The following is a 15,094-nucleotide window of genomic DNA, read 5'->3' as shown; positions in this document are numbered from 1 at the left end:
ATCCCCGGGCGGTAACTTAATATTTTTTCTAGGGTAATGGAGAGGTGACAAAAAAAAAAGTTAAGAATAATGTTAACTAATTTTTAGTATGAAAAGATGTAAAGTAAATCTATTATAGATAAATATTTATTACAAATAATTATCATCTATTATAAATAACTATTATAAATAATTATTGATTATAGTTAATAAAGTTGAACCAAATAACAATGAACGTCAAAAGCTAATACATATACAGTTTTAGAAAAGAAGGAATATGCATCTAAGTGTGCAGCAACCCTAAAATATTTTACCATATATGCTTCATAACACAAGTCACTCAGCAGCCCTGATGGACTCATCGACGTGTCCACTGTCCAGTAAGCTTCTCTCTCTGCCTGAGACTGCCTCTATTCAGCTGTCAGACGTGCGATGATTATCGCAAAGTGCGATCATTTAGCCTTCCGTGCGATAAGATAATACAATAATTTTCGTAAATATGTGATATGTTGGTCAGTAATAAGATCATTTCTAGTTATGGTAAAAATGCGATAATTTGGGTTTGAAAATCTGGCACCGCTGCCTCTATTTCACAGTCACTTTCTCTGTGAGCATCAGCTGGGGTAGGCATAAGCTGGTATGTATATGTAGTGTTTTATTTTAAGCATATATATCGATGTTGACAACATTTTGTGAAAGGGGTAATATGCTTAGTGTGGCATGTTGAATTGGGTAACAAGCTGAAAAAGTTTGGGAACCACTGGACGAGAGGAAACAGAACAAATAGTCATACAAAAAACAAGACGAAAGATAATAAAGTCCATATTAGTAAGCAGGCAATGCCTCGTAGAACAATGTAGTGTGATATATTAAAGTTACTGATAAAAATGTAGTGGTGACTATTCCTTGGGAGTCAGAGTGAGAGAGATGTATTAATTATGTAATAGCTAAGATGCAAATTTCCAGCCAATCTAAAGGAAACCTTGAACTATTAGTCAAACCAGGAACCAAGGATTCTAACTTTAAGGTTTCAGCACAATACCACAGGGATAACATAGAACATACCTGCATTGTCATTCTATAAACACAGAGATGCAATAAGTCGATATAATATTTTTTTTTCTACATACTTCCTTCTAAGTAGTAATACAGGCAAAATCAAACCCTATTCATGAACAAATGTATGTAAGTTGATTTTCTCTTGAATTGGCATTGAGCTTGTTTGGTCATCTCCACATTTCCAAAAGAGTTACACCCTTGATCAGAAGTGTATTAATCCAGTCCACAGTAAACATGAAGACAACATATGTGTCACTTAAAAGTCCAAACCACACAGATCAACTTATAAGTTAATGGAAACAACAATTCAGATTACGAATAGGCAACTCGAGTATCCTGGCGAGAGTGCTGTTGGCTAACCTAAGCTAGGCTGGTCACCTGTTTACCTTAACAAACACATTGTTGGACAAACAGTTAATTCCTGCAGTAATGTCCATGTCACTATGCCATGAGGAGGAGGAAAGCTTCACATATTTCTCTCTCCTCACTCTACAGCTGTCCAGTGATGTGCTTATTCTTTGCTCGATTGTTTTGCCGCTTCTTGATCTTGATGAAGATCAAGATCAAGAAAATAACTATACACTATGTTTGTGGTGAATGAAATGATTGAGATAAAAAAGAGGGATGGAAGTAAATTGTATTTGGGTTTCCTGGATACAGAGAAAGCTTATGATAGGGTGAATAGAGAAATGCTAGGTAGAGTCCTAGAAAAGATTGGGTTGAGTGTCAAGATAGTCAACATAGTGCGTAGCATGTATGTTGATACCAGAGCTAAGTACAGTTTAGGAGATATAGAAACAGACTGGGTGAGGAGTGAGAGAGGAGTTAGGCAAGGATGTATTTTGTCACCAACCCTTTTCAGCCTGTACACAGAGGAGTTAGCAGCAAGAATGAGAAGGATGAATGCAGGAGTGAGTGTGGGGAATGATAAGATAGGTGTGCTTCTTTATGCAGATGACGTAGTGGTTATGAGTGAGTCAGCAGAGGAGCTGCAAAGTCTGCTGGATGTGGTTGATGGGTATGGAAGAGATTTTGGAGTTAGGTTTAGTAGTGAGAAGAGTAAGGTGATGATTGTGAATAGGTCGGAGGATGAATGTAATGCAGCATGGAGGTTGGGAGAGAATGAGTTGAAGCAGGCACAAGAATACAAGTACTTAGGGATGTGGATGAGTCCGAATGGGTGTGAAAAGTCAAAGAATGAAAAATAAGTTTGGTGAACCGGTGGGTGGGTCGTTTAGGAAGCGCGGCAAGGATGAGAGCAAGTAAGTATGACGTGCTGAGAGAAGTGTGGAAGAGTGTGGCTGTCCCCAGTATAATGTATGGTATGGATGTGATTGCATGGAACGAGAGTGAAATTGACAAGTTAGAAGTGGGGCAGTGTAGAGTAGCTAGGCTGGCACTGAATGCACCGAGGTACACGGCAGTAGAAGCCTTAAGAGGGATATGGGATGGAGCTCTTTTAGGAAAGACTTATAAAAGCGACACTTAGGTACAAGATTAGGCTTGAGAGAATGGATGATGCAAGAATAGCAAGGAAGGTGTATCTGTGGAGTGAAAGTGGAAGCAAATGGAGGAAAAGGTGTATGAGAATGACAGAGAGGAATGGTCTACAGGTTGGGTGGGCAGTGAGAATGGCTGGGGTGAATCAGAATGAGCTGGAATGGGTCGTGACAAGAGGAGGCAGAGTGGGAACAGAATGGGATGTGAGGAAGTGGAAGAGTGAGATAGACAGAGATGTGAAGAGTATGGGACTGAATGAATGGAGGAATGGGATGGAACGAAAGACTACTCTGGAATGGTACAAGGTGAAAGAGGCCCCGATGTATGAGAGGTGGTACGATGGAAGCCTGGGTGGTGATCTTCTCTTCAGAGCTAGGGCACAGTGTATGGATGTGAATGCAAGGAGTTACAGGTGGTCTGAGTCCCGCAGCAAAGTGTGCCAGATGTGTGACTCGGGAGAGGACGAGACGGTGGAGCATGTGATGCTGGAGTGTGTGAAGTATGCCAGAGACAGGTATGAGATGATGCAAGTGGTGTTGACTGAGTTAGGGCATAATAGGAACGAAAGAGTGGAAAAGACGGGGAGGGAGTGGATGGTGGTGCTGCTGGGACTGAGTAGAGAAACGAATGAAAGGATGATTGAGGCGGTGAAGGAGTTTCTGGAGAGAATGTGGCGTGCCAGATGTACAGACGGTTAGAGCAAAGGACCCTGTTTCCTTTTCTTCTTCTTTTTTTTTACCTTTTTTTCTGTGTGCCTTTCTTTTGTCGTCTACAGGAGCTGCCGATCCAAAGGCCCGGCTCAGGAGTGATCCCGAGTCGCCTGTAGTATCAAGATCAAGACCAAGCTTACCTTACAGGTAAGCTTGGTTATACTAAACAGTACAGTCAAAATTTTTACTTTTTTCATTGTCCAAATCAATAGATTTTAGACTTATAATATGCTGTATTTAAGATATATGAAAGCAGTATTACAAGATAATCACAAAAATATATTTGTTTTGATCAACTTCTCCCAAAATTATCCATACAGGATATTCAAAAGTATACCACAGAATGTCAACAGTATTATAATAATAATCAATGTTCTATACATTTGTATGCACCTGGGATTTTATACAACAATAATTTAGCTCATGTCAGTAAAGGAAATGTAGCAGAGGTGACATGTAGTGGATTAGTTCTGAAAACTCCCCATTATCGAGCGGCTGCGTCTACACCAAGGAATATACAAAAATCCTTGGATGACAGGCAAACGGTGTTACTATATTCTGTTCCAATACAGACGCGGGGAAGGAAGAACGGCAGACACGGAGATGACGTCAGAAGCAAGGACACAACTGGGTAAACATGAAGCAGCAGCTGGCGGTGAGTGAGTCTCAGCGAAACACCGAATACTGTCTCATCTAGTAAGCAATGCTAAACACTAAAGGTTTCCTTACACAAGATTATTTTCTTCCCTACGGTGTAGGATATGTTACGCTCACATCTCACAGTCCATTTATTGTTTATTGAAAGACTTTAACTGCCTAATCGAACCACCTATCGAGCGCACGGTGCGGTCCGCATGTGGAATAAATGCTACATTATGTAAGCTTGAATGACTGGTCCGAAAATAATAGAGTTGCAACTTTACCTAATCTGGTAACACTGTTTTTGGAAGAGAGAAACCATCGGTCCCTCCAAACAACTTTGCGTAATTCACCTCACTTGTGCCTTCCTGAAGAAGACAGGACAACTACCACGTCTGTGATATCTTCATAAGTCTCCACCGACACATACGATCCCTATAGGACCATCGCAGTCCCACAACATCAAGAACAGAATGTTCCCGGTCAACTCGTGAGTAAGTTTAATCAAGAATTTCATATATTCATTTACTTCTAAACTTGTGTCTCTTGTCTGTACGGGGTCGTTGTTTTGCATGATGTTTCTCTGTGTTTCTCCACTATATGTTTCTACCACTTTCTACCATGCATCCTCCTTCAAGCAATTCATGAGCCTCCTACCCCCCCCCCTCTCTCTCTCTCTCTCTCTCTCTCTCTCTCTCTCTCTCTCTCTCTCTCTCTCTCTCTCTCTCTCTGTCTCTCTCTCTCTCTCTCTCTCTCTCTCTCTCTCTCTCTCTCTCTCTCTCTCTCTCTCTCTCTCTCTCTCTCTCTCTCTCTCTCTCTCTCTCTCTCTCTCTCTCTCTCTCTCTCTCTCTCTCTCTCTCTCTCTCTCTCTCTCTCTCTCTCTCTCTCTCTCTCTCTCTCTCTCTCTCTCTCTCTCTCTCTCTCTCTCTCTCTCTCTCTCTCTCTCTCTCTCTCTCTCTCTCTCTCTCTCTCTCTCTCTCTCTCTCTCTCTCTCTCTCTCTCTCTCTCTCTCTCTCTCTCTCTCTCTCTCTCTCTCTCTCTCTCTCTCTCTCATGTATAAACACACAACAGTGATAAAAGAAACGCGGTGTAGTAGTTAGTTGAGAGCGTTGGCCGGGAAAAGTAGCGTCACCTTCCCTGGACTCTCGCGTAGTAATTGGGAGAAATAGTGACCGGTGTCCATTGTAAGGTTGAGTGAAGCTTTGTAAACGAATCAGATTGGTCATGAAAGGCTGGTGATTTTAATGGTTATCTTGTTCTTTGCAGTATAACCATTGCTGTGTGTGTGTGTGTGTGTGTGTGTGTGTGTGTGTGTGTGTGTCTTGTTGAATTCGTATGTTGAATTGCTTTCCTATCTCGTAAGGTCTTTGCCCTGTATTGAGAAACGCTGCTCTTTCACCATGACTATTTTCACAAGACACTGGGATGTTTAACGTGGTTTTCAAGAGCATTTCTCCTCTTACTTATGTATCAAATTCGATAAATTGTTACTATTTTAAAAGAAATCTCTTAAAAATATAAAACTAATGTCTTTTAAAAGTAGTGGAGACCGGTGCAAAGGGTTTCTGATGCACCTCTCAAAGTTCTAGCGAAAAAAGGGTCAGGTGTTGGTGTGCCTGTTCTTAGAATGTTTTATATATATATATATATATATATATATATATATATATATATATATATATATATATATATATATATATATATATATGTGATTAGATCTCTTATAGACTATGCTTCCCTTGTGTTGGTTCAATTCAATTCTCAGCAGCTTAGATGTCTAGAAGTTATACAAAACAAAGCCATGAGAATAATTTTAGGATGTGCTACTACAACTAAGATAGAGGTATTAAGGAGAGAATTGAGTCTACCCAGTGTTGTTAAGAGAATAGAAGAAATAACGTGCCGTACAGTATGTCGTATAGTGTGTAATGGTACAAACTCTCTCCAAAGAGATATAGTGACTTTATGTAATGGTGATGATGTAACCAACAACCCATACCTTCGAAAAATTTGTAGGGTTTTGCAGAACTTTGATGTTATGGATGAATTTAAGGTGCTTATAAAAAGAAATTGCTGTACTGCTTGGAGTTCATATAATGTTAATATTGATATTGAAAAGCTAAGTAAACCAAAAGAACAGTGGTGTAAATATGAGCTTAAAGCACACTTTCTTGAAAAGTTGTTGCAGTACCCACGTAGAAGGGTGGTACATGTGTATTGTGATGGCTCAGTTGAGGGTACCAAGACAGGATGTGGGGTGTTTGTACGGGAATTTTCTACTCCTGATGAATTTAAAGACTATGAATTTTCAAAGAGATTGCCTAATAACCTGTCATCAACCAGAACCGAACTATATGCTATCCTGGAAGGCCTTGATATTGTTTCATGCATGGATAAAAATATTTATTTTTTCATTGATAGTCAGAGTGCATTGTATGAGCTTGTGTCTTCCTCCCTGCAGACTGTGATATTACAAACAGGTGTTTAACTGTTATACATAATCTGGAGAAAAACAATATACATGTATATTTTATATGGGTTCCATCCCATATAGGCTTATATCTTAATGAAAAAGCAGATAGTCTTGCTCGAAGAGCAGTTAGAGATGATGACAGCGTACCTGATAGTGAATGTACATATAGTCGTCTAAGGTCAATCCTTAGAACTAATGTTTTGCTACCATTGATAATGATCTTGATAAATGTTGTGAGATGGGTAGTGCAAGTAGTAGGCATTATAAGCAGATTTTAAATAATTCAAAGGAGTATACATATGGCAGACACAGTCACATGATGGACTTAATTACTATGAGACTTAGACTTGGATATAAATATTATTGGGAGGTTTGTAGAGGAGCTGAACCTGAGCCTTGTGCTTTATGTGCAAGGCCGGGAGGTCACTCACTACAGCACTATGTACAATACTGCCCACTAATAGAAGAGTTCAGACCGCAGGGACACTGGAACCATTATGATATGATCATTTATTTCATAGATAATAATGTCATACCAAAAATCATTAAAAAACATCCACTGTTTGCCTATAGATGGTAAATAATGTGATACTGCAATAATATTTGTATTTTCTGTAAACTTTTTTTATTTTGTTAAAATTGTACTGTACAATATTGTAATACTAACGGTTTAGGGAATAGTTGGCAAGATCCGACTTTTTCCTTTGTTGTAAAACAACAATAAAACTATTGAATTGAATTGAATTGGGTTTCAGATGTCAGCGTTATAAAGATGATCAGTTTACGAACGCTCATGGTTGTTTTATTTTATTTTTTTTTCTATATAAGATTTGTTTAGAAATTCTTGTTAAGCAATTGTAACTGAACGACAGAATTGTGAGCTTGATCCCTTCACGAGGGATATGCTTTGGTTTTGGTCTTAATTAACCTCACGCACTCATACTTTCCAAGTGTTGGTGCCACTTAGGTGTTCCTTCGCCACTCGACCCTCAGGAAAAGGTCCCTCTTTCTGTAGGACTCAAAAATAGGGGCATCAAACTAATTACATTCATTAGTGGGCTATTACCATGGCTTCCCCGTCGCCGCCTCCCTTGCTATATGACCTGTTGTGTCATGTATCTCTGCTCTTCGTTGACGTTTCACAGCCTAATGAGAAGGTCGTGGATTTTGTCTCCTAGGAAGAAAATAAACATGATAACTTTTGTGAGACTTTATTGAAGTTAAGAGTGCGAGACAGATAGACAGGCATGCGAAAGAAGATTGAAGGCAAGAGGCAGAACAGGGTCTATTGGTGGTAATGGTGCAGTTGAAGGTGTCGTTTCCGTTGTTTCCTCATCATTTTATTGCCAATGTTGTTCTGGGATCGCCATAGAAACGGTAATATCTGCAGCAGCAGAAGCAGCTGTTCCTGTTAAGGTCATTCACGACAGTTTTATGGGCTTCCAATGCACTCTGCAGTGATACTCTGTGAATGAGAAAATAATGTACGATTAGCACACATGCACACCAACACATTATTATTATTATTATTATTATTATTATTATTATTATTATAAACTATATGCAATCAACAGTAACGAAGACCCATAAACACCACGTAATGTAGTGGTTAGTACACTCAGCTCACAATCAAGAAGGCCCAGGTTCAAGTCTCAAGTCCCGTGCGCAACGAGGCATATGGGCGAGGCTCTTAATATGTAGCCTCTGTTTACCTTGCAACAAGTAGATACTGGATGTAACTGGGTACCCAGCAGACGACCATGGTGAATCACACACACACACACACACACACACACACACACACACACACACACACACACACACACACACACACACACACACACACACACACACACACACACACACACACACACACACACACACACACACACACACACACACACACACTTACGGTATCAGCCCCTGCATCACTGAGGCATGTGAAGATTTCGGTCCAGTCTGTAGGGTCAGTCTCTGAAAACACAAAAAATAGTTGGATACTCATATACAGGAATTGATAAAAAGTGTAACCTTTAAAAAGAAGACAAATACATGAATTTCAAGATTGATTATTTCACCACCAACACCAACACCACCATCACCACAAAAATACCACCTCCACCGCCATCACCACTAACACCACCACCACCGCCATCTCCACAAACACCATCACCACTGCCACCACCACTACCACCACCACCATCGCTATCATCGATTCTGGAGACGATCTGATGTGTCTACACTTACATGAAACTGTTTCTATATAAGAGGAGGAGGAAGAGTAGGATGAGAGATATAAATGGATAGCAAAGGGACGAAAGCAGAGGAAATCAACAAACATTCTTAAGAAAACTGATCTTCAAACGCATGTTTCTCAGCTCATTGCCACCGCGCAAAACGTACCGCTGCTTTCGGCCCGTGTGAAAGGATACCCCCCCAAAAAAGCAGGATGCGTTGTTCACCTGTTTCGAAGCAGCTGGTGCAGGCATTCTCTTCAATCTCTGCTTCAGGATTTACATCAGTCTTTTCACACACACAGCGTGCTGTGGAGGGAAGAAGGGAAGGAGCGGGTTACTGTGATGACGCACACACACACACACACACACACACACACACACACACACACACACACACACACACACACGCGTTGTGTATGATCGAGAGGGCCGGGTTCGAGTCCCGGGAAGTGGCGAGGCAAATGGGCAAGCCTCTTAATGTGTAGCCCCTGTACGGGATGTAACTCGAGGGTTTATGATGTGGTGTCAGTCCTACCCGAAGATCGGTCTGAGCTCTGAGCTCGCTCCGTAATAGGGAAGACTGGCTGGATGAACAGGAGGCGACCGAGGTGAACACACACACACACACACACACACACACACACACACACACACACACACACACACACACACACACACACACACACACACACACACACACACACACAAGAATGTGTGTAAATCACCACGGTCTTCTGACCAGCAGAAGACCGTGTTGAATTGCACACACACAGAGAATGTGTGTTTTACCGATGGCATCACTCAAAGTCGCAGGAGGACTAGGTCTGTCTCTTCTGGGTCCACCTTTTCTGGATCCTCCTCCTCCTCCTCGGCGAGCCTCTGCGGTGTCCATGAACAGCGTAACCGCCACCAGCACCACGGCTAGCAGCGTCAATGCGCGGCTCACGCTAGCAGCAGTCTTCATGACTTACGGATTTCCTGCAATACGGCCAAACAACACAAGTCAGGCGGAGTCTCTCTACCCTCGCTTGTCTGTCGGGCAGGACTAGCTTCTGCCACGCTGCGTCAAGTCAGATGAGGTAGAGATCTATGTAATTTAATGTATAGAACTTGGAGGCGGCAGCGTGTGGACCGTGCACGCTCAGTGTAACATGTACGACACAGCACACACGGCACACATGCAGCATAGCTCACGATTACTTACGTGTGGTACAACAGCGACAAGCGGCGAGTGACAGCACCTGAGAGTGTGGCGGCAAGGCAGTCATCGCCACAATATATAGTTCTCAGTACATGACTGCGCGGTCCTTACCCCTTGTCTGTCCCTACCATCCCCCCTGCAGGTTCGTGCTGCTGTCCTATATTTAACCGCGCTCTCCCCACTTTCCTGCGTGACGTCACACCTCCGGAAATGTAACGCTGTTATTCAGTCACCGGAACAAAGGGGTGGTTCTAGTGCTGCCTTATCGTGTCCAGCTCGTGGTTTGCAGCTTGACAATCCAGTCCTCTCTCGTAGGAAAAAGTTACGAGTGACCAGTTTGACGAGCGTGACGTCTTAGTCTTCCTTCCCTTTATTTTAATCTTCTGGATTCATTGCCATTTTCTCTCATCTCTACGAGTAAAACTGAGCTCTTCTTTAAAACTTTTGTTAAAACGTTAAAACTTTTGTTAGGAACTTCATCTTAGATGATTCGAAGCTTGTTCCTCCCTCTCTTCCATCCTCCGACGATTTCATGCTACCCATCATGATCTTCGCACTGTTTTCTATGCTCTTGTTGGCTTCAACTTTCGGAAGCCTTCTAAACCTGATGGTCTCCCTCGTATTGCTGTTCTCCAAATCTTTGCCTATCTTCTTGCATTTTATTTAGTCAAACTCTTCCAATTCTCTCTATCAACATCTACCTTTCCTTCCTGCAGGAAGCTTGCCTATTCCCAAAAATGATGACCGTTCCGTGCCATAAAACTACCGCCCTATTGATTTAATTTCTTGTCTCTCTGAAGTTCTAATGTATCCTAAACAGGGATAGTCTTAAACATCAACCGCTTTACAATCTTCTTTCTAATCGCAAGTATGGATTTTGTGAAGGTTGCTCTCCTGGTGATCTTTTTGATTTAGTAAGCCTTGATCATCCTTTTTTAGGATTATAGTGAAACTTTCGCTGTTGATTTTGTATAGTCTTTTCCTAAGTTTATTGACGGTGGAGTTCCTCAGGGTTCTGTCCTGTCACCCACTCTTGTAGAAAGTACGTTAATCCACAATCAATAAAGTAAGTAGTAGAACTATGTAAATATTCATAATACTGACGGGTAGTTGACTGGGTATGGTTAGTTAATAGTACTGAAGTACACATGGGATGATTATATGGTAATGCTTATATGATTATATGGTAATACATGTTCATGTGACTATAAAATCATTACTAGATGCTAGCATTACAAAAGCAATGAAACATTACAAACGAAGCACTAACGTACAACTCACGAACACGAGGCTGCGAGTCTCACAGCAGTCCACAGGTAGCAGCCACCACAGTGAACACATCAAAGATTACTTACACTTCAGTTACGCACTGTTTGACTATCAGTGTCCAAGGCCACCAAACTTTCAAGTAAGGTATCGCTGTGGTAAAAATTTACATTAAGTCCTTTCCTTTGTCACATGTGGTCGTTTGTCTCCTCAGACTTTTATTAAATGCAAAATTCTGTGTACAGTATTTCGTTTTCTCCGACCAACTAAACTAAAACTAAACCAAAACAAATTTAATGTAAGCCAACCTAACCCTAAAACTAACCTAACCTAATCTAATCTAACATAACCTGAACTCTGTTTCTGGCACAATGTGTTGATTTTCAAAAATTTCAATAATAGAAATAATAACTGGCCGCGCGAAAAAAAAAAAAAATATCATAAACGCAACATGTATTCATGTCATGACTTACTAACAAGGACCGAAAGTAAACATTAACCATCGCTACCATAGATACGTAGTCTAGATTGAACTGCTGGCCAATACGGGTTGGAAGGGACAACTTGTAAGAGTGCGTTCGTTACCACGTATGATAACTAATAGCAAAAAGCTCGTTCTTCCCCTGCGTGATGATCTACCTCATGTTTATTCTCACAGTAAACAGTAAACATCAGTTTACATATAGGCGTGGTTCGCACTCACACTCGCACTCGCACTCACACTCACGCTCACACTCACACTCGCACTCCACATTGGCTGCCAGGGCTGATACGTCACTACCGTGTCGTCACGAGAACAGACAGCCAATTATAAGGTGGCTTAAGTTATTCCTGCTCCAGGGCTGAGGAAATCATATGACATTGTTCACAAACACTGATACAGCGTCACGTGCCCACAGCTATACTACTCAACACAGTCAGCAGTCCTCACAGTGCTTTCATCATGGCTAGTGAGTCCCCATAGTAAAACAAGGACGTCATTGAGGCTTCAACATGGGTAGAGGTGGTATATTGTCGGGATGTGATTCCATGCAGGCGGTCAACTGAAATCAAGAAAAAAAAATATATTGTTTGAATATTGCAGTTGTGTCAAGGTTGGCTTAAGGAAGCAAACACAATAAACTGTTTGCTTATTTTTTTATCTTGACCAAATTCCATGTGGTTAATGCTTTGTACATTGCTGCGAGTAGATAAAAAAAATACGTTTTGTATGAGTATTATTCTATTTTTTTACCTAACTGCTGGAATAGGATTTATTTCTTTGCTTTACATTGCTGAGAAAGGATAACGTTAAGATTAAGATGGGTTAGAATAGACTGGTATTGGCATAGTTGAAAACCCATCCAGTTATGTAATACTAGTTTGCTTTGTATACATAAAGTCAGCAAGTGAAGTAAAATCTGAGTATGGGTGAGAATTGCATGCCCCACTAAGTCACTGAGTCCTCCTCTTCCAGATGAAGTTCCAAAGCAAATAGTGCATGCCGAGGAAAGCTGCATTTCATTAGTAGCTCACTATCACTCAGTGCCACGGAGTTAGGGGGATCCTTATGGCTTGATCAGACATGAAAGCAGATATGGTATTCATTATAGCAAGCAATAGAGAAGTGGAAACAAATATCTTGGTGAAAGCAGCACGCAAGCCAAAAGGGTCACAAGAAGAGAAAGCGGACGACGCCTGCGGCCGATCACATTTCTGCTTTATTTTGGTGTTCCATGTAAGATTTCACTTTGTGCATTATAAAACAATCCTTTCTTTGGGGCAATATTTGCAAAAAGCCAATAGAAAAGTTGTTTTGTGAGCATCAATGTATATAAAAGACAGTAACACCACCTCGAGAGATGGTGTTACCAGCAACCTGTTGGCAACCTCGTTATCATGGCAACGATGTCCCTCTATGCGTTCATGGAAATCATTTCGCGGCTGGAGGTTGCTCTACTGTTGAAGTTTCTTAGATCCTGGCCGGAAATGTTTAGTGAGGCGGGTTAAGTACCTGCGAAGTGGTGCAGTGGAACTGCAGTATTGTCCACCTGGCGACCTGCAACTTTTCTTGGCCCCAAAACTCGGTCAAATATTCATTTAACAACTCCCGCAGCTTCATCATTGGATAGGAGACAGTACGGTCCAGGGCACAGGGACGTTGTGGAAGGGTGTGCGCTCAAGGATATTGTGGGAGAGTTTGGGCACAGGGGTGCTGTGGGATGATGTGGCTACATGACAACGTTGGTCTCTTTTCTTTCTTGTTTTCGGTGATAGAGCAGTGCAGGCAGCTTCCAGCGGCTCCTCAGCGGACATGTGCGTCACCACCACACGCAACACTCATGCAGGATAAAAGAAAATATAAATATTCAGAGCGCTGGATGAGCATGTCCTCCAATACCGGCGAAACTCAATGAGCCAGGCACATAACATGCGAGGCTCCTTCTTCCTCTGAAAGACCCTCCAGGTTCAGCCCAAGCTCGAGTGTCCTGCCACAGGACGAAGAACAGCAGCCCCCTGACTGACTCGTGCCAAATCTACGGACTCTGACTCTTGTTCCGCAGATCCTTGCAGATCGTCATGCTAGGGAGGGAATAGGAGCCGCCGAACAGCGCCCAAGGTCTGGCGTTATTAGCAGCGCGAGGTGTGTGCCTCAGAGACGCTTAGTGTGGCGTGTTCACCTGTAGCCTTGAGTGATCAAAGCAAAGATCCTGTCGGTACAAGACGAATAGCAGTCACGAAGTCATTTACGTACACGCGCATATCCTTCTCTCATTTCTTTGCAATATTTATCTTGGTTCCGGTATTGGTGGAGACAGTAGCTGGTAATGCCAGCCAGCTAGTGTGCAATAATACAATTATTTAAAGAAATTTCTTTAAAAGAGGATGATATATAGTAATTACGTTGGAACCATTTATGATAGGGAAGAAATAGAAATACAGTAGGCTACACATTCAGAACAATTGTATCGGGCGATCATGATTACCATTATTGACTTTTCTCCTTAATGCCTCACTTATTGCTTCGCTACATACAGTTCTACATCCTCCTCTAACATATAATCCCCTCAAAATAGGACAAGAATGATTAATAGTACAAAAGAATTAGAAAATGTATTATAAAAGGCTCAAAAGCTTATTTACGGTTGGGCTCCGTTTGCCATTCCTTTCCTCTCCTCTCCTACGTCGCTACAGTCCCATCCTCGCTCAGCTGCTCCATTCTCTCACCAGCTCCAGAGACAGTATAGGAACGAATAGTAGTATAAATCGGAAACGGTATACAGAACAGTTACTGGACAGACCTGTTCGTTATTTCCTCGGTACCTTATAGCGCTGTCCTCCACCATAGCTCTCCCACAAACCACTCGTTCGTGCTCTCTTCGGAGATAATCGCCAAAGGGACTCAAGCCGCCACCATCACCTCTCCTGCCCATAACTCTTTTTCCAAGTCATCTCTTCATTCCATCCTCAGAGATATTCACCTAAGTCACGTAACTGCTCCTTATAGAGAGACATAGGTTAAGAGGAGACCTGATAGAAGTATTTAAGTGGTATAAGAGTTTTAACAAAGGGGACAAGAATGTAGTTCTTAGGATCAGTAGCGGGGACAACCAGAAATAATGGGTTGAAACTTGAAAAATTCAGGTTTAGGAAAGAAATGGGAAGAAACTGTTTTTCAAACAGAGTGGTTGATGAGTGGAACGGTCTCAGTGGTCATGTAGTCAGGGCTGAGTCAATAGAGAGCTTTAAAAGAAGGTTAGATAAATTCATGGATGGGGATGATAGATGGAATTAAGTAACTTAAACACACAGGGACTGCCTCGTATAGGCCTGGCGGCCTCTTGCAGCTTCCCTCTTTTCTTATGTTCTAATGTTCTTATGATTGACGAACCTCACAGTATCACACTTTCCTTTCCAAGTGTTGGAGCCATTTGGATGTTCCTTCGCCACTCGATCCTCAGAAAAAGGCCCTTCTTCTTGCAGAACTTAAAAGATAAGTGCATCAAACTAACTACATTCATTAGTGAGCTATTACCATGTCTTCTTCGCT

The 15,094-nt window shown here is 41.8% G+C and overlaps 1 protein-coding gene across 1 annotated transcript; it reads right to left on the bottom strand.

The window, feature by feature from the left end:
• Positions 1–7,557: 7,557 nt before the first annotated feature.
• Positions 7,558–9,952, bottom strand: LOC123518107. Its single transcript, XM_045278723.1, has 5 exons — positions 9,802–9,952; positions 9,387–9,575; positions 8,823–8,903; positions 8,273–8,334; positions 7,558–7,825 (listed from the first exon to the last, which is right to left on the bottom strand). The coding sequence occupies exons 2-5, from the start codon at positions 9,559–9,561 to the stop codon at positions 7,793–7,795; spliced, it is 351 nt and encodes a 116-aa protein (XP_045134658.1). The 5' UTR covers positions 9,562–9,575; positions 9,802–9,952; the 3' UTR covers positions 7,558–7,792.
• Between the last annotated feature and the right edge of the window lie 5,142 nt (positions 9,953–15,094).

Source organism: Portunus trituberculatus, chromosome 43, assembly GCF_017591435.1.
Source record: "Portunus trituberculatus isolate SZX2019 chromosome 43, ASM1759143v1, whole genome shotgun sequence".
Classification (NCBI taxonomy): Eukaryota; Metazoa; Arthropoda; class Malacostraca; order Decapoda; family Portunidae; genus Portunus; species Portunus trituberculatus.
The sequence above is the reverse complement of the archived record's forward strand: the minus strand, read 5'-3'. Positions and strand labels throughout refer to the sequence as shown.